At 37.2% G+C, this 26,806-nt stretch overlaps 1 protein-coding gene across 1 annotated transcript; it reads right to left on the bottom strand.

The window, feature by feature from the left end:
- Positions 1-12,349: 12,349 nt before the first annotated feature.
- On the bottom strand, positions 12,350-14,807 carry LOC107803585 (cytochrome P450 77A2-like). The gene is made up of 2 exons (XM_075225569.1): positions 13,849-14,807; positions 12,350-13,081 (listed from the first exon to the last, which is right to left on the bottom strand). The coding sequence occupies exons 1-2, from the start codon at positions 14,729-14,731 to the stop codon at positions 12,423-12,425; spliced, it is 1,542 nt and encodes a 513-aa protein (XP_075081670.1). The 5' UTR covers positions 14,732-14,807; the 3' UTR covers positions 12,350-12,422.
- Between the last annotated feature and the right edge of the window lie 11,999 nt (positions 14,808-26,806).

Below are 26,806 nucleotides of genomic sequence, written 5' to 3'. Positions count from 1 at the left end.
AGTCAACGGTCAGGTGAATACCGTTTAGATTTTTGGTCAAAATAAGCCGAGCCAGCTTCGGCCGCGTCTTAAACCGTTCTTGCCGAAATAGCCTCAGAGTATCTTTCAGTTGTCGAAAGGCTATTTTCGTAAAAGAACGGACAAGTGTGTAAAGTGTCATAAAATAATCCTCTCCGGCCTCAAAATTTGGACGGGGCCACATTTGCAAAAATAACCGTTTGGTTGCATTTGTCAAACGGAGAAAGGAAGCTGGCCGTTTGTTTTGGAGTTTGTAAAACTTTTGATTATAATATGTGGGTCGTTTGATTTTCTAGTTTGTAGGTCATTTTTAAACCTTTGAAACCCAATTTGAAAATTGAAAAAAAATGATTAGTATTGCTTATCTTTTATTGGTCCGAACTACGCAAGGTCTGATTCATGCGGGGGCATGATACGTAGGCAATCTCTATAAGATTCGACCACCACAATAAAATATATATAATAAAATAAAATAAAATATAAGTGAATAAAATTTTCAAGAAAACTGGGACGACACAAGCAGTCGAGCAAATGCATAATAGAAAGGGGATATTTGTCTAGGAGCATTGCATCTCAACGTGTAATTATATATGTGTTAAATTCTCAAAACTAACAAGTTTGTTCATTTCCAGAATTCAAGCAGTTAGTTTCTCTAAAGAGTATACTGGCATATTATCATTATCACACGAGATCAAAAGGACGAATACCCGAAAGTATGTCTATCCCAGATGTTGACACAGGTATTGAGCTAGAGGAGATGGATGTCGGGAAAATGAAAGAAGAGATGTTTAAACTCAAACAGCAAATGGCTGAAATGTACCAGGCTTGGTCTACAGGGCAGTTACCCCTATCTTACCCAACTAACCCTGCTCCATCAATGACCCAAACTCAGGATAATATTACCACTGAATTATCCCCAAATTTCCCCATTTACCAACACTACCGAGGAACCACCTCTCAAACACCGCAGTCTCCACCTCCAAAACCAGTTTCATACTTTCCTCCACATGTGACTCCTGTTTTCGTAGCACCTCCCCCGGCTACATTCCACAAATCTCCTAGTGAGCCTACATTCCAGGCCCAGGACAACCAATATTACCCCCGGAGCCCACCCTCAAAGCCTCCGAAATCCATTCAACTGCTCCTCGTTTTGATATCCCAACCGAAATTGACAAGCCAGCCAAAAATGCTGAACAAGAAGAAATGTTCAGGAAGGTCAAAAGTCTAGAACAATCATTCCGAGACATGCAGGGATTAGGTGGGCAAGTCAGTGTAGCTTACAAGGATTTGTGCTTGTTCCCAAATGTACAATTACCAGTTGGTTTCAAGATGCCTAAATTTGACCTATACAATGGGCACGGCGACCCAGTAGCCCACTTAAGGGGTTTCTGTAGCAAAATGCGAGGAGCTGGGGGAAAGGATGAATTATTGATGGCTTACTTCAGTCAAAGTCTAAGCGGATCAGCTTTGGAGTGGTATACACGCCAGGACCATGGGAGATGGTACACCTGGGATGACCTGGCACAGGCATTCGCATACCATTTCCAATACAATCTGGAAATCATCCCAGATAGATTATCTTTGACAAAATTTGAGAAGAAACATAATGAAAGTTTCAGAGAGTATGATTTTCGGTGGAGAGAACAGGCAGCAAGAGTGGATCCTCCTATGAAGGAGAGTGAAATGGTAGACTACTTCCTCCAAGCCTTGGAACCAACTTACTATGCCCATTTGGTTTCAGCGGTAGGGAAATCATTCAACGAGGTAGTGAAGATGGGAGGTATGGTGGAAGAAGGCCTCAAGACAAATAAAATTATGAGCTATTCAGCAATTAAGGCAGCTACTCAAGCTATTCAAGGCAGGGTAGGAGAAATCGGAAGAAAGAAGAGAGAGGAAGCAGCGGTAGTTGGTTCAGGAATTTGGTCGGGACCCAGAGGTTCACCGCCTTACTATAATCAACAACGACCTCGCCAATCAACTTACCACCACAATTCATCCCAACACTACTATCACCTTACAGAGCCCTATTCTTCCATTAACCAAGCCCAAACATATACTCAGCCTCCGGTTCGCTCGCAATGGCGCGCACCGGCTCCCCAGAACACACATACACCACTGCAAAACACCTATTCACCACCAAGAGCCTACAAGAACCCTCCAGGGGTAGGTTTCCGGGGAAATCAGGCTTTCAGAAATGAAAAAATACAAAGAACATTCACTGAGTTAGGGGAAACCTATACTGCCGTGTTCCACAAATTAAGGCAGTTAGGCTTGTTGAGTCCTGTTGAGCCCAGATTGCCAAATCCCTTTCCCAAAAATATGGACCACTCGGTAAGCTGTGAGTATTGTTCGGGGGCTCTCGGTCATGATACCGAGAAATGTTGGAAGTTGAAACATGCAGTACAAAATCTTATTGACACCAACAAGATTGAGGTTCAGACACCAGAGGCACCCAACATTAATCAGAACCCGTTGCCGGCACAACTTGAAACCCACATGATTGAGCTAATGCACGAAGGAGGGAAGCTAAAGAAACCCTCACAAACAGTGATGATGATCCGTGTCGGTTCAAAATAAATGTTAACCAGTGGGAAAACGGTGGTATAGTTGGAAAAGGTGGATAACAAGCCAATTATGGTGTTGGGAAAAGGGTCCAATGAGGCAGATGTACAGTTTGTGGGGTTGAAAGCAAAAATCAACAATTGAATGGCTACTCCTCTTCCTATACGAAGGGAGTCTTGGTAGTGGGCTCTGATTTTCTTTTTTGTTGTCTGGATTATTCCAGGGTTGTAATCCAAATCTTTCTTGTGCTCGCCAAAGTGTGAAACCTTGCTATCCCGTATTTTAATAAAGTGAAAGTTTTTTTCCCTCATTCCTTATTTGTTTTAATTTTTCTTCTTATTTTTGTCTTCTGAACAGTTCTCTTTCTACTGATTCTAATGACATGGCATGCACGACGGATCTTCAACCTAGTCTAAAAAAAGAAATCAATCAATCTGATTTCGAACTTATAGTACAAGATTGTGATGATAAGTCGGAATACGATGAGGACTAAGCCTTCAGAAAAATTAACAGAGAGTTGAGCCAAGTTAAAAAAAAAAAAAAAAGAGCCCAACTCAAATGACACGGAAGCCGTCAATCTAGGGGATGCGGATGACATCAGGGAAGCTAAGATAAGCATCCACATGGAACCAAACATCAGGGAAGAACTAATCAAAGCACTTACTGAATTCAAAACATTTTGCATGGTCATACGACGACATGCGGGCTTAAGCACCAATCTAGTGGTTCAAAAATTGCCCACTGACCCGGCATTACCCCCGTCCAGCAAAATTCAGGAAGATCAAAACCAACGTGAGTGGGAAGATTAAGGAAGAAGTGACCAAACAGCTGAATACTAAGGTTATTCGGGCCGCTCGATATCCTGATTGGTGGGCTAATGTGGTGCCAAAAAAAAAAAAAAACGGAAAATCCGAGGTATGTGTTGATCATCGCAATCTAAACAGAGCAAGCCCGATGCTTTATGATCCACAGATATCGAAGGGAAATGCGTCGACATGGCTATCAATTCTGACGCAGTTAAGAGATATTATGATTTCTGGTAATTGTAATTGTTGTTTGTTTGTACTTAGCATTTATCAGAGAATGAAATGACGGAGGCAATTCTTTCTTCTATCCAAACACTTTGACCTTTGCTTCCCCTTTTGAGCCTTATTTACTCTTTCATACCCCTCTTTTGGAATCTGTAATGAAAACGAAAAAAGTAATGATAATAAGAACAAAAGAAAAGTCAAGAAAAAAAAACAAAGGAATGGGAACTACATTTGACCTGATTCCTCAAAGAAGGATACGTAGGTGCCTCACGGCTCGGTCATAGTGTAACATAGTGTGCATAAGGTAACATATTGTGACAAAATAAAAATCCCCAAGCAAGAAAAACTGGGGCAGAAGTTGGCGCTTGTAATTTTGGCAAGAAAGTTTGATTCCAAGAGTTGTACTATTTTACCCCTAATAATTATTTTTGAACTTTTGATACCCCCTTCTCCTTTCAGCCATACATAAAAATCCCTATTGATGTCCAAAAAAGACCTCCCGATCAGTATCTGAGAAGTGCTAAGTCAATGCAAATGGAAGTCGGGAATAACACTCTGATCCCCAGCAAAGAAGAAGATCATAAGCTGGAACTAAATTGATAGCCGAAAGAATCCCCAACAGAGAGAGTCATATCGGCAACACTCCAATTCCCAGCTGAAAAATAAAATAAAATGAGAGAGTCTTATCGGTGAAAACCTTCACAGGCACCATAAGGCGACAGGAGTTGAGAGAAATGAGAGAGTCTTATTAGTGAAAACCCCTCGAAGGGCACTATGAGGCGACAAAACAAGATTGGCGGGAAGGATCCGCAAAGAGTTGAGTGCCTGTTTATCCCCAGCAACATGAGGCCGTCTGGAAGGTTGATTGATACAAATAGACTGGGTTGATTAATCCGGAATGCGCGACATGATTGTTGGAATCGGTTATATCATTCAGATAAGTTCTTTTCTTTCCTTTTCCCTAGCATTTGTTCAGAAAGACTTCTTCTTTTTTCTATTTTTTGAAATCATCACTTTTTTATTTCTTGGTTTAAAAGACTTACCTTCCCAGCAGTTTGTTTTTGAAAAGGATTTTCAGAGCTTACTACCAGTTGCCAAAATGATGCAAAGCAAAATGCGAATAGGACACGCCAAATATAAGACGATAAAGAGAAAAGAAGTTGGTCGCAAGACCAAATGATGAAAGGGACCTAGATCCCAATAGGACCAAATTTCCAGGGGAAGTTGGAGAAAAACAGGAAAACAACAGTTGAGAAAATTGTGGACCTAATTCCAAGAGGGCCCCTGACAGATCATCGAGATGTAGGAGCATCCCCAACAGATTTTCGACCAAGTTCCAAGAGGGTCGGACAACATAGAGTGGGGAAGGGAGAAAGGGAAAAAACCATCCCAGTAGGAGTATCATAACCAACCACCGGGTTTTTAAACTAACAAATTTTGTTTGGTTTGAAACAGGTAAATGGAATGGCAGTGAAGACCATAAGGGAAAATGCAAACTGGGGCAGAAAATTTTCTTTTCAGTTAGAAAATTTTCTGGAAATCAGGTACCCATTTGGGGAAGAATAAAGATAGCACCAAGGAAGTGGTCTTTGAACCAGGGTTTCCCCCAACATAATAAGCTTCCAATGGAGGAAGTTGATCCCCAGCAGACAAAACAAAGAGATGACATTTGTGCTCAGAAAAGCAAAGAGCCATTATCCTCCCCAGCAGCTTCCAGAAGAATGAAGCATCAATTTGAAGGGATAAAATTCCCCAGCAGCGTTATCCTCAACAACGTTATCCCAAAAAGATAACACTTTTATCCCCAGCAGTGTTAAGAAAAAAAAAAAGAAAAAAGAAAAAAAATTGAATTTGAAGGAAGGAAAGAAAGGAGACTCCCCAGTGGTATTATCCCCAGCAATCAGGCATCCACCTGGAGAACAAGGATGAGTAGTTGAAGTATTAGTAATCAGGCATCCACCTGGAGAACAAGGAAGAGCAATGAAATATCAGAAATCAGGCGTCCACCTTGGAGAACAAGGAAGAGCAATGAAAGAAACAACAATCAGGCGTCCACCTGGAGAACAAGGATGAAGAAAAGAAATAGCAATCATTTGGAGAACAAGGATGAGTAGTTGAAGTATTAGTAATCAGGCATCCACCTGGAGAACAAGGAAGAGCAATGAAATATCAGAAATCAGGCGTCCACCTGGAGAACAAGGAAGAGCAATGAAAGAAACAACAATCAGGCGTCCACCTGGAGAACAAGGATGAAGAAAAGAAATAGCAATCATCTGGAGAACAAGGATGAAGAATTGAATTAGCAGTCAGGCGTCCACGTGGAGAACAAGGAAGAACAGTTGAAATATCAGAAGTCAGGCGTCCACCTAGAGAACAAGGAAAAGCATCAAAACTGGGGCAGAAGATTTTCTGCCATGGTCGAAAATTTTCTCAGAAGAACAAGGAAATCAATTCAAGTTTTAAGAGATAGCAAGACAACAAGATTTGGAGAAAAACAGTCGGAGGTAAGACAATTCCAAGATGTTGAAAATGGGATCATCCGCCCTCGAATAGGATATTTGGGTTCATCCACCCTCGAATAGGATATTCTGGGTTCATCCGCCCTCGAATAGGATATTCTGGGTTCATCCGCCCTCGAATAGGATATTTTGGGTTCATCCGCCCTCGAATAGGATATATTGGGTTCATCCGCCCTCGAATAGGATATTTGGGTTCATCCGCCCTCGAATAGGATATTTTGGGTTCATCCGCCCTCGAATAGGATATTTGGGTTCATCCGCCCTCGAATAGGATATTTTGGGTTCATCCGCCCTCGAATAGGATATTTTGGGTTCATCCGCCCTCGAATAGGATATTTTGGGTTCATCCGCCCTCGAATAGGATATTTGGGTTCATCCGCCCTCGAATAGGATATTTGGGTTCATCCGCCCTCGAATAGGATATTTGGGTTCATCCGCCCTCGAATAGGATATTTGGGTTCATCCGCCCTCGAACAGGATATTTTGGGTTCATCCGCCCTCGAATAGGATATTTGGGTTCATCCGCCCTCGAATAGGATATTTTGGGTTCATCCGCCCTCGAATAGGATATATGGGTTCATCCGCCCTCGAATAGGATATTTTGGGTTCATCCGCCCTCGAATAGGATATTTTGGGTTCATCCGCCCTCGAATAGGATATTTGGGTTCATCCGCCCTCGAATAGGATATTTTGGGTTCATCCGCCCTCGAATAGGATTTTATTTTTTAAAGTTGTTGAAATCAGGAGCCCCCCTGAAGAACAGAATGGCGATGTATTGGTTGAAGAGAGGAATGACATTCATTTTTAAAGTTGTTGTTGAAGTTGGGAGCCCGCCCATAGAACAGAGGCATACATTTCAGTCTTTAATTTTCAAGCATTGAACTTGGGAGCCCGCCCAGATAACAGAGGCATACATTTCAAGTCTTTAATTTTCAAATATTAAAATTGGGAGCCCGCCCAGATAACAGAGGCATACATTTCAAAATCAAGTCAGAGGACAATAAAACAGAGGGTTACAATAGGAATCCCCAGCAGGAAACAATAAAATTCCCCGGCACCGGGAAACAGAAGGTTGCAACAAGAGGTCACAGTACAAACTCAAGTACATGTGTCAAAAGAAGTAAAGCACCGAAAGAAATGCAAGCAGACAAGGAAGCAAGGCAACAAAAACAAATTGTACTCTAGCCTAGCTTCTTGTTTTTTTAAGCACGGTGTAACAAGGAGATCGGTAAGCAGTAGTAATAGCATGCAACAACAGTAACATTGCAGTCCAACGGTAGTCCCAGCTACCAAAATTTCTCGAACTACATTGACCTGATTCCTGTTTAGCCCAGGATATGTAGGAAACCTTTGAAGCAAAGGTTCGGTCAAATCTTTTTCAAAAAAATGCTTCAACGGAGTACTCGGATGGGCAAAAATCGCTCGCTTTATCTTTGCACGAAAACCCTTCGTGTCTCCGGGCAAAGAGGGGCAGCTGTAAGCACGTGATTTGCCCTATATGAGAATTACTCCCAAAAAATTCAAAAATAAAATGATTTTTCTTTGGTGTACAATTTTGTGATATTTTGAAGAATTATTTGTATTTGTCTGTGCGTGTTTATTCGCTAAATTAATAAAAAATACAAAAATATGTCGCATTTTGCATGTAGGATTTAATTTTACAATTGTTAGTAATTAAAATTGTTTTACAAAAATTAAAAATTACAAAAATAGGCATCGTTTGCATTTTTAGCATTTAATGTCCAAATATACAATTTTATGCTTAATTAATACTTAATTGTGCGTTAATTGTTATTGGGAGTTAATTTGCGCCTTTATAACTTAATTTAGTTCTTAATAATAGTTTAAGTATTTTTATAATTTAGTTTTAGAAAAATAAAAGAAGAAAAGAGAGCGAAAATATAAAGAAAGTCGGAATTGGGCCTCTTCTTCAATTTCAAGCTATAGGCCCAAAAAATGGCCCAATCTTCCCTACGACCCAGTCCATTTCGAACTGGGTCGACCCAGTCCATTAACCCAACACCCCTTCTTCATTTTTGTCCAACACAAAACAAAACCAAAAAAAAAATAAAAAAATAAAAAGTGAATTATCACTATTAATAGTTTTATTTTTTGTTTTTTTATATATAAAAAAATCCGAAAATATTTTATTTTATTTATTATTTTTATTTTTTTATATATATATATATATATATATATATATATATATATATATATATATATATATATATATATATATATATATATATATATATATATATATATATATATATATATATATATATATATATATAATAAAAAAAAAATAAAAAAAAAAGTAAAAGAATGTAGAAAATTTAAAAAAAAAGTAAAAAGTTTTAAAAAATTTAAAAGTAAAAGAAGGTTGGAATTAAAAAATAAATATAAAGATATCTGAAAATTTAAAAAATTTAAAGTAATTGAAAGTAGCATTTTTAAAAGAAAAAGAAAAGATAGTGGTTTATTTTTTAAAGAAAAGTTAAATAAAGTGAGATTCTCTTTTAAAAAAAATAAAAAGTGGGATTTTAAATAAGATAAAGTAATTAAAGTTGGAATTTTAAAAATAAAAGTAAATAAAGGTGGGATTTCTTTTTCTAAAAAAATAAAAGCAATTTGTAAGTGGGATTTCTTTTAATTAAAAAAATAATAAAATAATAAAAAACAAATCTGAAAATTTCTAAAATTTTGCTATAAATAGAAGAGAAAATTTAAGAAGAAGTGTGGAAAAAGAGAGAGGAAAAACTAGATAGAGAGAAGAAAAAAAAAGGGGGCGGAGTGAGAAGTATACACCCGATATACATTCTGTATACACTGAATATACAGGGGCAGAATTCATTTTGGAGAGTTTTGAAGTTGAAAAAAAAAATAGTTACTGCTTTATTGCCTCGCTTAAGATCTGAAATAGTCAGAACCTTCCTGCCTTTTACTTCTTCACTATACTTGGAGTCGTTTATAGTCTCCTGGGTTTTCTGCTATTCCTACTGTACTGGTTTGCGATGTTGCTGAATCTGCTGTTGCTGTGTTATTACTGCTGCTGACTTCTCCTTCTTTTGTTCTTGTACTGCTGTTTCCAGGTACACATTTGTACAATCTCGGTTTGAAGCAAAAAATGAAATATTAATCAGGCTTTGTTCCTGTTGAATTCCTCCTGTTTAGATTTGTGGTTGAATATAATTTTTCTTTCTTCGTATAAAGATGTAGTTGAATGATTAATGAATAATGAGGTTGCATATGTATACTTTCTTCATCTAATAATGTTATTTTAAATTACGGAGAATAATTAATCTGTTTTTGATATTATGGTCAATCTCATGTTCTAGTATTATTGAATAACAGAATATAAAATGAAAGCAGTTTTTCTTTGTACAAACTCGATCGCAATTTTCCATTTGCATTAGCCGTAAACTAATAACTAATAAGTTACGTTTTTCAGCATGTAAATAACTAAGAGATTTTCTTTTAGTTTAGAGACGAACTTAATAGAAAATATAGTCATTGTAGGTTTATCCTGTAAAAATAAAAATGAGACGAGCCTCGCCAAATAAAACGTATAGATTGCAGGGCCCTCACAAAATGTATGGTTTAATTAGAATTCGGAAGGACCGTTTAGCGAATTTCACGGTCTTCCCCAAAATAATAACGCGATAGTCTCTTTAGGCGCGTGTTTAATATTTTACTTTCTTAAGCCTGGGTGTGCATTTCATGCGACCCGAATCCAAATCCCAAAACATCAAATAAAATGTGTTCCGGATTGTGGGTGCATTTCATGTAACGCAGTCCAAAGACGTGTTTTAAGCGATGTTCATATTTCTTTTAAAAACAATAATAATAAAGCGGTTAAAAGATAAAATTTGCACATAAGTTCATATTTGTATAAAATCAGACAATCAAGCCGAATATAACAGTTGAGCGACCGTGCTAGAACCACGGAACTCGGGAATGCCTAACACCTTCTCCCGGGTTAACAGAATTCCTTATCCGGATTTCTGGTACACAGACTGTAATATGGAGTCATTCTTTTCCTCGATTCGGGATTAAAATTGGTGACTTGGGACACCCTAAATCTCCCAAGTGGCGACTCTGAAATAAATAAACCAATCCCGTCTCGATTGTCCTTTAATTGGAAAAACTCCCCTGCACCCTTGCGGGCGCGGAAAAAGGAGGTGCGACATCTTCCTAGAACCTCCTTCTTTTAGGAATATGAGTCCTAAAATTCCTCCGGGACTGATAGGAAGGGACGAGTAGCAACATGCAATAAGAATCGAGACCAGCCATCGCTCTAATTACCTTTACGGTGTGGGAAAGGGTAGATATGAATATGATGGCCGGTGCATTAATGCCACGTGTAGCCCCTCTTTTGAGGAGTGTCATACCGGGTATTGCATTGACGTGATCCATATTATAAACAAACCTAGGACCCCCTCCCTCTTATATTCTCAAGTGTATTTAATCTATAACTCTTTTCAAAATTTCGCCTTTCAATAATTGTTTTCAAACTCTTGTGTGTTTAAATTTAAATCCCCTACTATTTGAGCCTGAGCCAATACTTGCCTATCTGTATAAATTCACAAAACTGTCTGGCTGGGAACCACACTAGTGGATCCTGAGGGGTTCCTAACTACTTCTCCTTAGGATAATTTCAAGCCCTTACCCTATCTTTGGTTATCAAACGCAGTTGTAGACGAACCTCAAAATCGTTAGGTGACGACTCTTCAAAAAATGCAAACCCTGTTCCCAAAAGGAATGAGTTGTCCCATACCAAATGTCATAAACCCGACTTCCCGATGTGAAGAAAGAAAAAAGGGGCGCGACACCACGACATGGGTCATATACAAAAATTATACAAACTTTATACACTTTTTCGACTACCAGATGTAAATAATTTCTGGCGCGGTCTAAACGTGATATAATTTTGGGTTATTATCACGTTTAGCCCGCGCCAGAAATTATTTACATCTGGTAGCCGAAAAAGTGTATAAAATTTGTATAATTTTTGTATATAACATACAGAATGTATAAATACACAAAAAATATACAAATTTTATGCATTTTGTCGGCTATTCATTTTAAAACAGTTATACAGTGTCATTTTTCCTATTCTTTTTTGGTTTCTCGGATTTTGATTTATTTGAATTTGTGTCGTTTAAGGTTCATTAAAGGGGGCATCTCTTCTTAATTATCAAGTTTTTTTTTGTTTTTATAGTTGGAATTCGAAACCTTAAATTAAGAATAGACGAATCTTATCGCAATCATTGGTGGTGGTCATCATGAAATTTGTGATGTTGTGATTAAGATGATAGTTTTTGACCACTCATCTCACCCCTTGAGATAAAATATTGTTTTGCAATTTCTGTGAAAAGGTTTTGAAAAGTACTGAAACAAGGAAATAAAAACAAGGAATAGGCTTTGCCGGCTTATTTTGAGGCATAGCAATAACCATTTCGTCCAACCTAAAATGGCACACATTATAATGCCAGTGGTCCTCTAACACTCTTCTTTCTCTTTTCATAAAATTGAATAGGAGTACTTTTTTCTATCTCGACTCTCAATCTTACTTATTTTGATAAATTGAATTTGTTTCAAAATATCAAATGATTTAGTAAAATAAGAGTGATTAAAATTTATATTTATTGTTATTGTTCTAATTAGTGGAGTTAGTAACTCATTGAGACGTTTAAAGAAAGACAAATGATAATTTGTATAAACTCTTATAATTAAAATTATTAAATATCTTTCTAATAAAGGGATGTATAAATAAAAACATTACAAAGACAAATAATATGAACCACCAAAAGTTCTTATTGCAAAGAATTGTACACTTTGGCTTTGTGATTCTAGGACGTGATTATACTAAATATATTTGCTTCTAGAAAGTAGAAAACACTTCTTGTATATTTTCTTTCTTTTTTTTTGGAAGAGGGGCCCTCTTGAATTTACACTTTTTTGGCAGGGTGTATTAAAATTTATTATTTTCTTGATAACGACTAACGAGTAACCAAAAAGAGATAATAAAGAAGAATAAAACAGAAAAATAAAAGAAACAGTACTATGATGACTTCATTAAATGCTTCTCAATTTATTAGTAGTACTATTTTAATACAAAATCCTAAAGCAATAAAAGCTAGTTTCACAAAATTAGACAATAAGATAAAAAGTCATGAAATTCAAATTGCCACACCCCTCCCCCACCCCCCCAAAAAAAAAAAAAAAAAGCATTTTCAACAAAAATAAATAAGAAAATATATTAAACTATCTTTAAACTTAAAACCCCCACTTACATTCTAGGCTTAATCTTAGCTCTTAGAGTATTTTTCATCACCACAGTAAATTCCAACTTTTCACTAAAATCCACTTTGGTATTTTCCGGGTAAACGGACCATTCGAATTCTTGAACCAATCGGGCCAACATCAAACTCACATGAACCGTAGCCATATTCAAACCGGGGCAAATCCTCCGACCCATACCAAATGGTATCATTTTCACACCGCTCACACCAGTAATATCAGCTTCCTCCTTACCCAAAAAGAACCTATCCGGATCAAACTTCTCAGGTTCGGACCATAACTTCGGGTCATCAGATATTCCAGGTAGGAATATCTCCACATTTGCATCGGTGGGTATATCGTACCCACCTAATTTAGCTGGCTCAATTACGGCATGAGTCAGTGAAAAGTACGTAGGAGGATGTTTACGTAATAATTCTTTTATTACGGCGTTTAAATATGGCATTTTTTCTATGTCCTTCTCGTCAACTTTTTTGTTGTCCTCAACTGTGTTTTTGATTTCTTCGTACAATCTTGATTGTATACTTGGGTTTTCAATAATTCTTGCTATGGCCCATTCTATTGCTGTTGCTGTTGTGTCTGTCCCACCGTTAAGGAACTCTGAACATAATGTGACTAGTTCAGGATTTGTTGGGGCTGAATTTCTCCCTGTTATAAAATAAAATAACAAAAGATATGTGAATATAATTTTTCTTACGGCGATCTTGCACATAAAATGTTTAGAGAAATAAAAACAAATTAATCCATTCAAAATACAACAAAGCTAGGTATGCTGCAAATTTTATTAATTATTGCTATTTCGCATAAAATATTTGTATTTATGAAGTTGAAAGAAAGGAATTCTAAATAGTCATCTTATTCCAGAAAGAGAGTGTCCCCTTAATTTAAAACTTACGTAAATTTCAATTTATATTTAGATTCAAGTTTCAGAATAAAACTGAAAATATCGAGTCTTTTAATATATAAAGCCTTCATATTTATTTTTGCCTTCCTATGTATACGTATATGTGTATATACACGTACACACGCTATTCCTTTGTTTCATTTTACATATATGACATTAATTAAATGATAGAGAGGCAAATCCAGAATTCACAATTTATGAATTCATAATAATAATTGAGTTACAGTCAACTATTATAAATATCTTATGGATTTATTAATATGTACATAAAACCCTACCTGGTACTCCAGATTTGTCACCGACTTAATATGAAATTTAAGAAAGAAAGTACTTTGACACATAACAAAAATATCCTTGAAACTCACATGATTTTAGACATTGACATTTTTATGGATATAAGAGCATGCCATTAAATTTAAAAATAAAAATCTATTCTTTTCTAAACAGATTAAAAAGAAAAAAGTGTTACTCCATATAAAATGGATAGTACAAACTATCTAACAATACGTACCTTCGACTTTGACATCGAAAAGTGTGTCAAGGTACGAGAATGAAGCTGCTGTTTCATCAGATTCTGGGTTGCTGAGAATTTTCCTACGTTTTTCAATGAACGGTACGATGGTCTCAATCTGTTGTTTCCGTACATCCATGGCACGTTTTCTTTGTTTAGAGAAAAATGGACTCAAAATTGGAAGATAATCATCTAATCTTGGATCAAGAACAATCAACACAGTTTTCATCATTTGATCAATTGTCTCAATCGTCTGTTCATCCATTTCTACACCAAAACACATTGCCAAAAGAATGGCAAAAACAGCAAACCTAGCATTTTTTAAAACCCAAACGACGCCGTTATTTGCTTTAGCTTCTACTTGAATTTTTTCGATCATTTTATCCATAGCGGTTTCTCTCACATTCCTAAATTCTTTTAGCTTCGTTGAACTCAGCCCGTTTTGAACCATGTTTTTCCTCAAGGACCGCCAAACAGGCCCGTAAACAGCTGCGTTTACAGTAAACTTGTCGCAGCTGAATACGGTCCTGGTCGGGTTTTCGCGAGGTCTGCTCGCGAAAACCTGACCCTTCTGGACCAGTGCCTCGTGGACCAACTCGGCACTGGAGATAATAATCATGGTTCTTGTACCCATTTTTAGGGTAAAAATAGAACCATATTTTGGACGAAGATCTCTCACGTACTGAAAAAATGGTTTTCCAGAACGTGCTACTTGAAAAAGATTACCTATAATTGGCCATCCAGGTGGTCCAGGAGGTAAATTCAGTTTCTTTGATTTGCTTTTTTTGGAAAACAAGAAGATTAGACTAGAAAGAGCAAAGGCTAAAGCAGTGAAAATGAGATGATAATAAGGAGAAAGTGACGAAGTTGAGAAAGAATCCATTGAAACAAAGGAAATATTAGTGTGGTGTATACTCTCAATATTTTTTTGTGGGTAGGATAACAAAAAATGAGAAAAATATAGGAGTATATAAATAAGAATGAGAAGACAGCTTGAAATTACAGGTGGGGGAATGGAGGAATAATTAAGGCTCCTCAACAGAAGAAAACTGTGGGTGTTAAATGCACAGGGCATAACTAAAACCAAAGTAGGAAAACAGTAATGGATAGAAACAAGAAATTCTATATTACTATGGATTTAAGTTCTATTTATCGTAAGCTATGTTGCTCAGGCTCTCCAAAAATATATTGTTGTACTCGTATTGAATTTTTTAATAAATACATTATTTTTAGAGGATTATTGATACATACTCGACGATATTTTTAAGGAGTTTGAATAATATATATTGACAATATAATAAATTTTATGCTATTACTATAATTTACATACTATAACAAATTTACAATTTATTTTAGGTTACCGATAAATACTTATCAAATAGATTTAGACATCTACTATTAAAAAAACTAGGAATTAGCGACGGACAAATTCTATAGCTAAATAAAAAAAAATTATCCGTCAGTAATTTTACTTAGCGACAAATTAGCAACAGATAATCAAAAAATTCTATTAGCTACGAGCGATTTAACGGCACATTAACGACAAAATTTATACCTAATTTCAATTTCTTAATAATGGTTGTAACTTTTTAAAATAAATTAATTGTATAAATATTTTTTACACTATTAATATCCAGAGATTTTAAACCGTTATACTTAAGTCCAAAGTAGGAAACGGTAAAGATAGAAACAAGAATGTATATGCTACAGATGGGTGAAGGAGATGGGATGGCAAAACGGTGGAGGATGTACAGATAGTTGGGAGTAAGTATCTTCACAACTACCTCCTAATACTCATTAAATTTGGCCAGGAATATATTAATTAAGATTTGATAAGAAAAAAGAATGGAGTGTTGACCTCAAGAAACATGAATATTTATGTAACATGCATGCATGGCATTTTGTGCATAGTTTTTCAATTTCTTTTTCCCATTCAGCTGCTTATGATAAAGAGGAAGATGAAAATGAACTGTCATAACAACCTAGGTAATGATAAGTATTCTATATACATCATTTTGTTTGGAGAAAATTTGACATTCACATAGAATTATGTAGTACTCCCTCCGTTCACTTTTTGCTTGTCGATTATGATCTACAAGTAGATTTTCATTTTTATTTATTCACTAAATAATTATTTTTTCTGTTTTACCATTAGTATTAGTTACTCATTTCAAATTATTTTTCAAATCCATTAAGACTATACACCAATTAATATGGATATCATGATAAACTATGCACGTTATTTTTACTTCTTAAGCAGTCATGCAAAATCAATAATGGACAAGTAAAAATGAACGGAGAGAGTATTACTTTTATCGTGTGTGCTTCCTGTTAAAATCCTAATAACTAGGGTAAATCTTGTATAATTAATACACTGTTTATTTTCGATATTAAACTCCACTTAACTAACTAATCATGGTCTAACATATACTACAATTTATGAAATACTATCATATATAGGATGTGATGCGAGATAAGATTATGTGTATTAGTAATATATAAATAGGGAGCATCTAAAGACAAAATGCCCTTTAAATTGGGAATCCTTACATAACTATAATCCCTGTATTATCATTTGATCCTTATACCAATTTATCCATCAATATTAATCACCACATAAATTCTTATTAGATGAATAAACAATTTATACATTATAATCCTGGCATAATTGAGGGCGGACGCTCGTTCAACAAAGTGGTATCACATGACAATATTTCGTCAAAATTTTCTACTGAAGATATGCATTAATACTTTGAGAAAACAGATAAGTAGGAAAAATGACATCACTGAATACATATTCTCCTGGAGCATTGGTTATGTTCATGATTTTGCTCTAAGAGGTCAGCCTCAATTAGATGCAAAACCAAACGGCCCTTATTGTTTAATTTACATCCAATGAAAAAGCTAAAGATGTAAGGTTTTATTTATTTTTTTATCCAGAAGGTAAGATAATATATATGCTTTGACGAATCCAGACATAGCAAACTATGTATCACGATAAATACAGTTAAGTTATATACAACATTGGTATAGGAATTGTTTTACATTACTAGGTCACCCAAATGGACATCTACAGGTAAACCATTTAAAAATGTAAAAAAATTGATATTGAAAATAAGACAAGTTACCTGCTATAACAGATAAAGACCTAATATGGGGTAAACACTTCCTTATTTCGACTGTTTATATAACTTAAACTTGAGTAAGTATATATGAACTGAAACATTACCATTTACTTAACGTTACCATTTACAGTATACTGTTATTGTGAATTTACTACCTTAAGTTTAGGCTATTATATTGTACTTTTTCAACTAATTATGGTTGTCATAACTCCCTTCAGGGGAATTAATGGGAGCGGATTATAACAGAACTCTATGATATTAGATATTAGGATGCTAAGTGTTAGACCTCCGCCACTTTAAGCCTGACTTGACAACGAGAGTGTTGTCAGCAAGAGTGTTGCAAGCTAGGTGCACGAGTAGCACCAAGGCAAAAAGGGAAACGGACAAGTGATGGCCAAGGCTTTGACGGAGGCGAGGCAGCTTGGCAAGGGCATGACAATGAGTTGCGGGCTGAGGGTGACGCTTGATCATGGCAAAGACATCAAGGCATGAGGCAGTGATGCCAAGGCAAGGCAAAAACGGAATGGCAAAGGCAGGCTAAAGCGCAACGGAAGGCAGTGCGCGGGACAGACTTGTCATGACATTGGGGCCCGACAAAGGACCATGTTCGTGGGCAATGGCATAAGCAAAATGTGGCTACAATGCAGCTGGATACAATGGCACTAGCGCCTGATTCAAGCCAAGACACGAAAATGGGCACCAAGCTTCAGATTGACTAAGTCAAGGGCGGTTACAGCATATACTGTGCACATGGGCAGCAGTTGAGCTTTGCTAAAAAGGTTGGCAGAAGTGTTAGCACATTTTAAGGCCATGTTTTCCATTATTATTAGCCATGATTTACATGTTCCTATTAGTTGGGGGTTGTTAACTACATTAGGCTAAAATAATGGGCTAAGTGGGACAAGCGTCTAAGCCTAAGGCAACTAATGTGAAAAAAGGGGCTGGTTCATGTATTATAAATGGGTAGCACCCTTTATGTTTATGGCAGGAGTGAAAAACGTGTAAGAGTGAACATTGAATTAAGAAAGAGTCCTAAGTCTGGTTTTCAAGAGTGAAAACGCCTAAGGCTAAGAGTAGTCTTGTAAGGGTCAAGAGTGATCTTCTTATACACGGCATTGTACTTCGAGTTTGAGTTTCTTTGTATGCTCGAGTTAAATACAAAGTTGGAAAAAGAGTTTCTTGTATATTGTGCCTTGTGTTCATCTATATTTTCTGTTCCTTTACCTATTTTTGTTGCCTAAAATCAGTCCTAAACTTACTACGTTGAAAAGCTGCCTAAAATATTCTGAGTCCAAAGATACTGTAATTTTGGCTAAGTATTGGAGGAGGCTGAAGTCAAGTGTGAGACTTGTCTGCCCCGCTAGGCTATTTTCGGCGGACTGAAAACGCGCCTATAACACTAAGGTAGGTGCCCGTCTTTTGATTTTACTCTTATAGCAATTTTGGTTTGTAAGGAAATGGGAAGGAATAATTTAAGATGTGTCACTTTTATATTTTCACTAGTAAATTATTCGTGCTTCGCGCGGTTATAAGAAACAATAGTGAATTCACATAATGGCCTTGTAAATTCAGTGAGATAGGAAAAAAATTCAAATAAAAAAGTTAAACTAAATCTTCTATATATGCATTTAAAATTAATTCTGTAAATTTGATTAAATATTTTCGATAATATCCATGGGTGTAATTTCAATACTTCAAGCACCATACATGTTACAAGTCAAATGAGCAAATCTTGTTGATAAGCATTCCTTAATTAATTGTGGATTGTTCATTTCTTATAAATGAAATCAGTTTCAGGAGAATTTATTATTTTTCGAAAATAATAATATCTTTGTCCAATATATTTAATATATTAATTTATTTTTTAAAATATTTTCCAGTGTTTCTCATATTTTGAAAAATAAAAAAGAAGATATGTCAAATAAAAAACAACAACAACAACAACCCAGTAAAATTTTACTAATGGGGTCTGGGGAGGGTAGTGTGTACCCAGACCTTACCTCTATCCCAGAGGAGTAGAGAGACTGTTTCCGAAAGTCCCTCCACTCAAGAAGACAAAAAGACAAAAGGAGACAATATCAGTACCACCACAGAAATTAGAGGAAAAATAGAAACAACATAAAATCCAGAATATGTCAAATAAAAAAGAAAAAAGAAAAAAAAAGAAAAGAAAATACAAAACAAATAAATCTGCACCTTTGTCATTTCTCTTTTTTTCACCTTATTTTTAAGCAAAAGCCATTTACGGAAGGAGATGATGTTTTGGTGTAATAAAACCATCTTGCAGGTGACAAATTAATTGTTAATATCTAATCTTTATTTATATGAATATATACATATTACATCAAGAACCAATACATAGACGTTTTATTACACCATATAATACTCCTTTTCATAAACTTCTAAGTGAAGAAGGGGATCAGGATATTATACTTGGGGAATCGAGGAATGCCGACAGTCACCATGAAGTTAGTAATTGTAGGGACATTGAGATCGATGAAGTCATGGAGGCAATACGTAAGATGAGAAGGGGTAGAGCTACCGGGTCAGACGAAATTCCGGTTGAACTGTGGAGGTGTGTGGGTAGAGCAGGCTTGGGATGGCTTACTGCATTGTTTAGTGTTATATTCAAGACTAATAGAATGCCTGAAGAGTGGAGGTGGAGTACAATGGTCCCGTTGTATAAAAACAAAGGTGATGTCCAGAGCTGTAACAACTATAGGGGCATCAAATTACTAAGTCATACCATGAAAGTTTGGGAGAGAGTGGTAGAAATGAGAGTGCGGAGGACGGTGTCTATTTCAGACAACCAGTTCGGGTTCATGCCGGGACGATCTACCACAGAAGCTATCCACCTTATTAGGAGGATGGTGGAACAGTACAGAGATAAGAAGAAGGATCTCCACATGGTGTTTATTGATCTGGAGAAAGCGTACGATAAGGTTCCTAGGAAGGTCTTATGGAGATGCTTAGAGGATAAAGGGGTACCGAGTAACTATATTAGGGTGATTAAAGACATGTATGATGGAGCTAAGACTCGGGTTAGGACAGTAGGAGGCGACTCTGAACAATTTCCAGTTAGTACGGGGTTGCACCAAGGGTCTGCGCTCAGCCCATTCCTATTTGCCCTGGTGATGGATGCACTGACTCATCATATTCAAGGGGAGGTTCCATGGTGCTTGCTATTTGCTGATGACATTATTCTAATTGACGAGACAAGAGGCGGCATCAACGAGAGGCTAGAGATTTGGAGACATGCTCTTGAGTCTAAAGGTTTCAAGTTGAGTAGGACGAAGACGGAATACCTCGAGTGCAAATTTGGAGTTGAGCCGACGGAAGCGGGAGTTGAAGTGAGGCTTGACTCTCAAGTCATTCCCAAGAAAGGTAGTTTCAAGTACCTTGGATCGGTTATTCAGGGGATCGGGGAGATTGACGAGGATGTCACATACCGTATAGGGGTGGGGTGGATGAAGTGGAGGTTAGCGTCGGGAGTCTTGTGTGACAAGAAAGTGCCACCGTTACTAAAAGGAAAGTTTTATAGAGCAGTGGTTAGGCCTGCCATGTTGTATGGAACTGAATGTTGGCCGGTAAAGAACTCACACACCCAGAAGATGAAAGTAGCAGAGATGAGGATGTTGAGGTGGATGTGCGGGCATACAAGGATGGATAAGATTAGGAATGAAGATATTCGAGAGAAGGTGAGTGTGGCCCCCATGGAGGACAAGATGCGGGAAGTGAGACTCAGATGGTTCGGGCACATACAGAGGAGGAGCACTGATGCACCGGTGAGGAGGTGTGAGCGACTGGCTGTAGTGGGCACGCGGAGAGGTAGAGGGAGACCTAAGAAGTATTGGGGAGAGGTGATCAGAGATGACATGGCACGACTTAGGATTACTGAGGACATGGCCCTTGATAGGGATTTATGGAGGTCGAGCATTAGGGTTGTAGGTTAGGGGAGAGTGTGAATATTTCTACAGCACAATAGAGGGAGACTATCCAGTTAGGAGTTAGACTAGGAATGTCATTAGGCGTCTATTGATGCAGGACTTTACCTTCTAGTTGTACTATACCAGCCATCTATTTCGTATTTTCGTTGTCGTATCCTGTATTTCATATTTCATATCTCTTATATATTGTTGCTGTTTTATTACGCATTTTTACATAACTAATGTATCATCTCCTATTGCTTCTTTTGAGCCGAGGGTCTCCTGGAAACAGCCTCTCTACCTTTCGGAGTAGGGGTAAGGTCTGCGTACATACAACCCTCCCCAGACCCCACTTGTGGGATTATACTGGGTCGTTGTTGTTGTTGTTGTTGTAATACTCCTTTTCTCTTTTTCCTTTTTTCTTTGGTTTTCTTTAGTTCTTTTTTAGTCTTTCTTCTGTTTCCTTGAAAGTACTAAAAATCGTAACTTACACGCACTCCTATTGTGGTATCAAATGATTCTTTTCTGTTCATGTAATACTTGTATGAGCAGTTTAATTAAGCTCAAATAGTAGTAGAAAAAACTTGCTCAACACGAAAGTTTAGTGCACTAACAAATTTAAAAATTATTTACAAGTAATAAATTAAATTATAAAAAGTGAATACTTCTTTCCAAAGAAAGAACAAACTTTGTTAACCTCACCACATATTACTCGTGTACTGATTGTTGGTCCTTAATCGGAAACTTCTTCTGATGCCTCCTTGGAGACTACCAATTCCAGCAAAGACTAGCCTCCAGCTTAGTTCCGATTCTAGTTTCTTCATTTCTCTCGTTATTTGCTCATCTACCTTTGTTCTTCGCCAGATTTGACTCCAACTCTTCATTTTCAATCTCTTGAAAACTCTGATCTTCCTTGGGTCTTGCCATTTTCTTGAACATGGAATGTTGTGGGTAACCCATAACTAGTTCAATAGCTATATATTTGTATAGGTCAAAATCTGCCCCAACGGTATTTAGCATAAAATGTCGTTAAGGAAAATGATGTGGCCGAGGTCGACTAGTAAACAATGGGACTCATAGCTGGGCAGTCGATAATGGTCGATGTCAAACATCAAGAACAGAGCACTAACGACTAGTTTTTGTAATAGGATATTTAAGAGAATATTCCATTGAATATTCTCTTTACTTGTACTATTAGGATTGATTGGGGATATGCCCCATATAAATAGAAAAAGAGATAAGGGGATAGGACGTGTAATTTTCATTTGATTAGAACACTTTTTGAAAAGAAGACTCTCTCTCTAGAAAAGATACAAACACTACCTTTTTACTAAGATTCTACCATCCATTATTCTATATTTTTCCATCAGATCCGAGAATACTTCCAATATTCTAGGATTTGTCTGTCATTCATCGCTATCAGAAAGAAGAATCATCCACCTCATTCAATATTGGGTGAATCATTCTCTTTATTTATACTAATGTCATTTATTGCTATTTATTGCTTGATGGTCCTCTATTATTGCTCAAATCTTTTGGAATACTAAATGTACACTGTATTTAATTCCCCACCAGTACTATCCTACGTTACCTATGTTAACTAGTAATAAATCTATAAATATTATCCTTAACTAGGTTTAACCCTTTATTACTTAAAATTAATTAATTTAACCGAAGGTTTATACCTTTTGGTCAATCGATTTGGCACCGTCTGTGGGGATTCCTAGTTAAATTTTTAGTTTCCTCTAGATCTATAACTAGCACGTGTTGCTAACAAAAAAAACACAGAACAAATATTTTCCTTGTACATACAGATCTGACATGGCAGGTAATGGAGAAGAAAGAATGAGGGTAGTAGCCAACCTCACCACCAATATCTTGAACACCATCGATGAGGTTTTTTGAGACAGAAGGCGAGGACATGACGCCTAATGCCTCCCCACGAAAAGTGGGTCTCCCTCCCCCACGGAATTATCGCAACGTCCCGCAGTACAAAAGCTTCCACGTCCACAATGGAAGAGACGCCACCAGCAGTGAAAAAGCTCCTTAAGACTTGGCTAGCTAACACGCTAACCAACATCCTCAACAAGCTCGCCCAGAAAACAGTAAGAGAAAACGCAAGGACTTGTATTACACCGATAACGCCCGGGCAACATGGAATTTTCCCTCCAATAATAGGTATTACTCACACTGTTAATAATTGAGGCGATGACACCCTTACAACCATTTTGAAAAAGATGGATGAAATGAAAAACGAGAACAAAGTGCTTCGGGACCAAATGAGAGAGCACCAAGAAAGAGTCGACAAAATACTGGGTGCCCCAAAACTCTTGCCAAAAAGAGATGTTGGTCGGTTTATCAAACAACCATACAGTGATGAGGTCGCCCTGCATGTCATACCAAAGATCTTCAAAATGCCACCATATCTGAAAATATATGGCGGCACGACCGATCCCGAAAATTAGGTGACTCACTATGTCATCGCTGTAAAAGGCAATGACCTCGCCAAGAAACAAGTATCCTCCATCTTGTTGAAAAAGTTCAGCAAGACCCTCACTGGAGGAGCATTAACTTGGTAATTACAGCTACCCGCACGTTCCATCAAAACATTCGAAGAGATGGCCGACAAGTTCGTAACGGCCCATGCTGGGGCCAAAAAAGGCAGAGTCAAGAGTGAACGATATATTCGCCATCAAACAATTGTCCGGAGAGGGATTGGGGGACTTCCTCGCTCCATTCAACCGAGTACGGATGACCTTACCAAATATATCGGAAGGAATAACCGTAACAGCTTTCCAAAACGGGTTGAGCAGGAATGGCTCAAGGGTTACCAGAAAGTTATTAAGCCGGTAATGAAATATCCCCCAACCACTTGGGATGAAATACATAATGCCTACTGTACCGAGGTCCGTGCAAACGAGGATGACCTAAATGGGCCAACTCATTGGTTGACCTCGGTACAGGCCGAGTCCAGGAAGGATCAAAGAAATGATATCAGGAGAGATCTCGTAGCTCCACGACCTAACCGAGAACGGCACCAACCATATAACAGAAGCGTCAACATGCCCCCTCCTACCATGAAGAGGCCCACCTAGACCATGGACAAGGACTCATCGGGACGAGAGAAGTATGCCCCCTTTGTTATCTACTCACAATTTTTATGTATACCCTCAAAAATAGTCTACGCATTGGAGAAGCTCGGACCAAAAGTAAAGTGGCCACAAAAGATGAGGTCAGATCCAAGTACCAGAAAGTCAGACGCCCTCTGCGAGTTCCACCAAGAGTGATGTCACAAAACTGAGGACTACATCGCCCTAAGGCAGGATGTCGTAAACATGCTTCGCCAAGGACACCTCAAAGAATTGCTGAGCAACCGGGGGAGGACCAACTTTGCCCGAGGACGTGAACAGCACCAGGGACTGCCAAAATCACCCTCACCGACCCACACCATTCAAATGATCATCGGGGCGGCGACGCTTCAATATACAACATAAAGTTCACCACAACCCACAAGCTCAAACGGTCGATCACTAACGAACGGTATGACGAACTCGAAGAAAGTATCATCTTCAATAGGTCAGATACCCATGGTTTGGTATTCCCTCATTATGATGCCCTTGTTATCACTTTACGAATATTAGATACAAATGTGAGACGCAATTTGGTGGACGATAGGAGTGGCGCGTGCATTATCCACCCTCGAGTAATTGCACAAATGAAACTCGAGGATAAGATAGTGCCGTGTTGCATCACGCTAATAGGTTTTGACAATGCAGTTGAACGAACATATGGAGAAATGACACTTCATGTCCTGGCCGACGGCGTCACTCTGGAAACCACATTCCACATTGTGGACCAGGACACGGCGTACAACGCCATAGTATGCCGACCCTGGATACACACTATGAGGGCCATCCCCTCCAGCTTCTACCAAGTTATCAAATTTCCAACCCTATGGGGAATATTCAGCATACGAGGAGAACAACGCACATCTCGAGAATGCTACCGCATCGCCCTGGAACCTTACAAATAAAGGGCAAAGCAAAAGAGGCATAGCAATTAATAGGGCCGAGGTCGAGTTGCGATAAAAAAGAAGACATCATCAGAGATCCCGAAACGGTTGAAGCCGCGGAATCAACCATAGAAGACCTCAACCCTATCCAACTTGATGACAACGACCACAACAAGAAAGCCTACATAGGCTGCAAGCTTCAAGAACCAGGTAAATTCCGTCAATTCTTAACTGCTAACATGGACTTGTTTGCTTTTTCCCATGCAGATATGCCAGGTATCTCGAAGGAGATCGATACACACAAGTTGAACATTCGACCCATTCCACCCCCCGGTGAGGCAGGTTAGGTGGAAGTTCAAATCCTCGATGAACGAAGCAGTGCGCGAGAAGGTCAAAAAATTACTGGAAAATGGCTCCATCAGGGAGTTAAAATATCCCCAATGGGTCACCAATGTGGTCATGGTGAAAAAGAAAAACGGAAAGTTCTTTTGGACTCTGTTTGTAGAAAACTCTAGAAGCTCGTGAGTTGTGACTCCAGATCCAGATTGTATTAGATATTATGGGCTTTTACGTTATTCCGCATTTAGTTTTAGCTTCTATTTGACTTAATTGACTTTACCTATTGAAATTGGATAAAATTGGCTTGAAGATTCTCTAACGTTAGCTTCCCTAGCAAGTGAAAATGTTAGGTATTATCACGGTTCCGAAGGCGGGAATTCCGGATCGTGACACTTTTCATGACCCAAGAGTTAAATTCTACAAAAAGTGAAGGTAACTGGTGGGCAAGAGACCCTCTTAAAGACTTAGCATCTTTGTACAAAATGCAGAGAATTGCTTAAAGCCGACCGTATAGGGTAAAATCTTAATACAACAATATATTGAAAAATTGTGTATTTTAATATAGCCGGAGGTCTACCGGAAACAGTCTCTCTACCTTAATTTAACTCTCAGGAAAAAAAAATGAAAAATTATTTTGGTAAAAAAAACTAGAGTGAATAATAAAGTAAAAAGGAAATGAGGTGGCTGAGAACAATAAATATAAGGAGGTAGCAGTGGTTAACTGGTAAACAAAAAAGATTAAAAAATAAAATAAAAGGGTAGTAATTGAAGAGGGGAGGGGTCGAAAATTAATGAGCATGTGAAGTTAGTTGCATCTGAACTCCGGAAAGGTACAACTGTCAAATTCGATGTACTTCCAGAACTCGGAATTCGGTAAATAACTTACTCCTTGCTATCAATAAATGCATATTATCAGATCAATAAATGTAAATTAACATACTCCAACAAGTATTTGCACATATACTTTTTCACTTAAACATAATTAATTACTCTCTATGGTCTGGTCTTCTTTAGTTAATTTTTTTATCTTTTCTTTTATGATCCATAATATTTGATTTTTTTCAAATATCAAAAAAAAATTAATTTCTTTTTTTTCCTAAAATTGTTATTGGAGTAAAGAGCATAGGAGTATTTGTTGTATTTTCAATAAACAAATTAAAGTTAATATGATAAATTTCTTTGTTAATTAATTCTAAAAGGTGAATTCCTTAATATATGTGAAAACAACCACAAAATCAATTAAAGTGAACCGGAGGGAGTATTGCATAATGTTTATCTTATTTACTTTTATTTAATAAGTTAATATAATTTGGTATAAATAACTTATGTAAGAAATTAAGTTTTTATTAAGCAATACAGTTTGATGGATAAGATTTCTTGTTCTTTAATATTGACTCTGTTTCTATTCACTTGTCACGTTTCGCTTATTGATAGTTAATTTGACTACTCTTTGAAGCTATATTAGTTTAATTTATTTCAATATTTTAAATTAAAATTAAAATATTATACAAAAGTACTATAATTTGTATTTTTTCTCACATCAATATAGTTAAAAA

This window comes from Nicotiana tabacum, chromosome 11, assembly GCF_000715075.1.
Source record: "Nicotiana tabacum cultivar K326 chromosome 11, ASM71507v2, whole genome shotgun sequence".
Taxonomy (NCBI): domain Eukaryota; kingdom Viridiplantae; phylum Streptophyta; class Magnoliopsida; order Solanales; family Solanaceae; genus Nicotiana; species Nicotiana tabacum.
The sequence above is the reverse complement of the archived record's forward strand: the minus strand, read 5'-3'. Positions and strand labels throughout refer to the sequence as shown.

Bases quoted from the DNA above. Each gene is read 5' to 3' on its own strand.
- LOC107803585 (XM_075225569.1), bottom strand. From the start codon at position 14,731: ATGGATTCTTTCTCAACTTCGTCACTTTCTCCTTATTATCATCTCATT. The intron at 13,082-13,848 runs GTACGTATTGTT...ATTTTATAACAG, and splicing joins TTTCGATGTCAAAGTCGAAG to GGAGAAATTCAGCCCCAACA.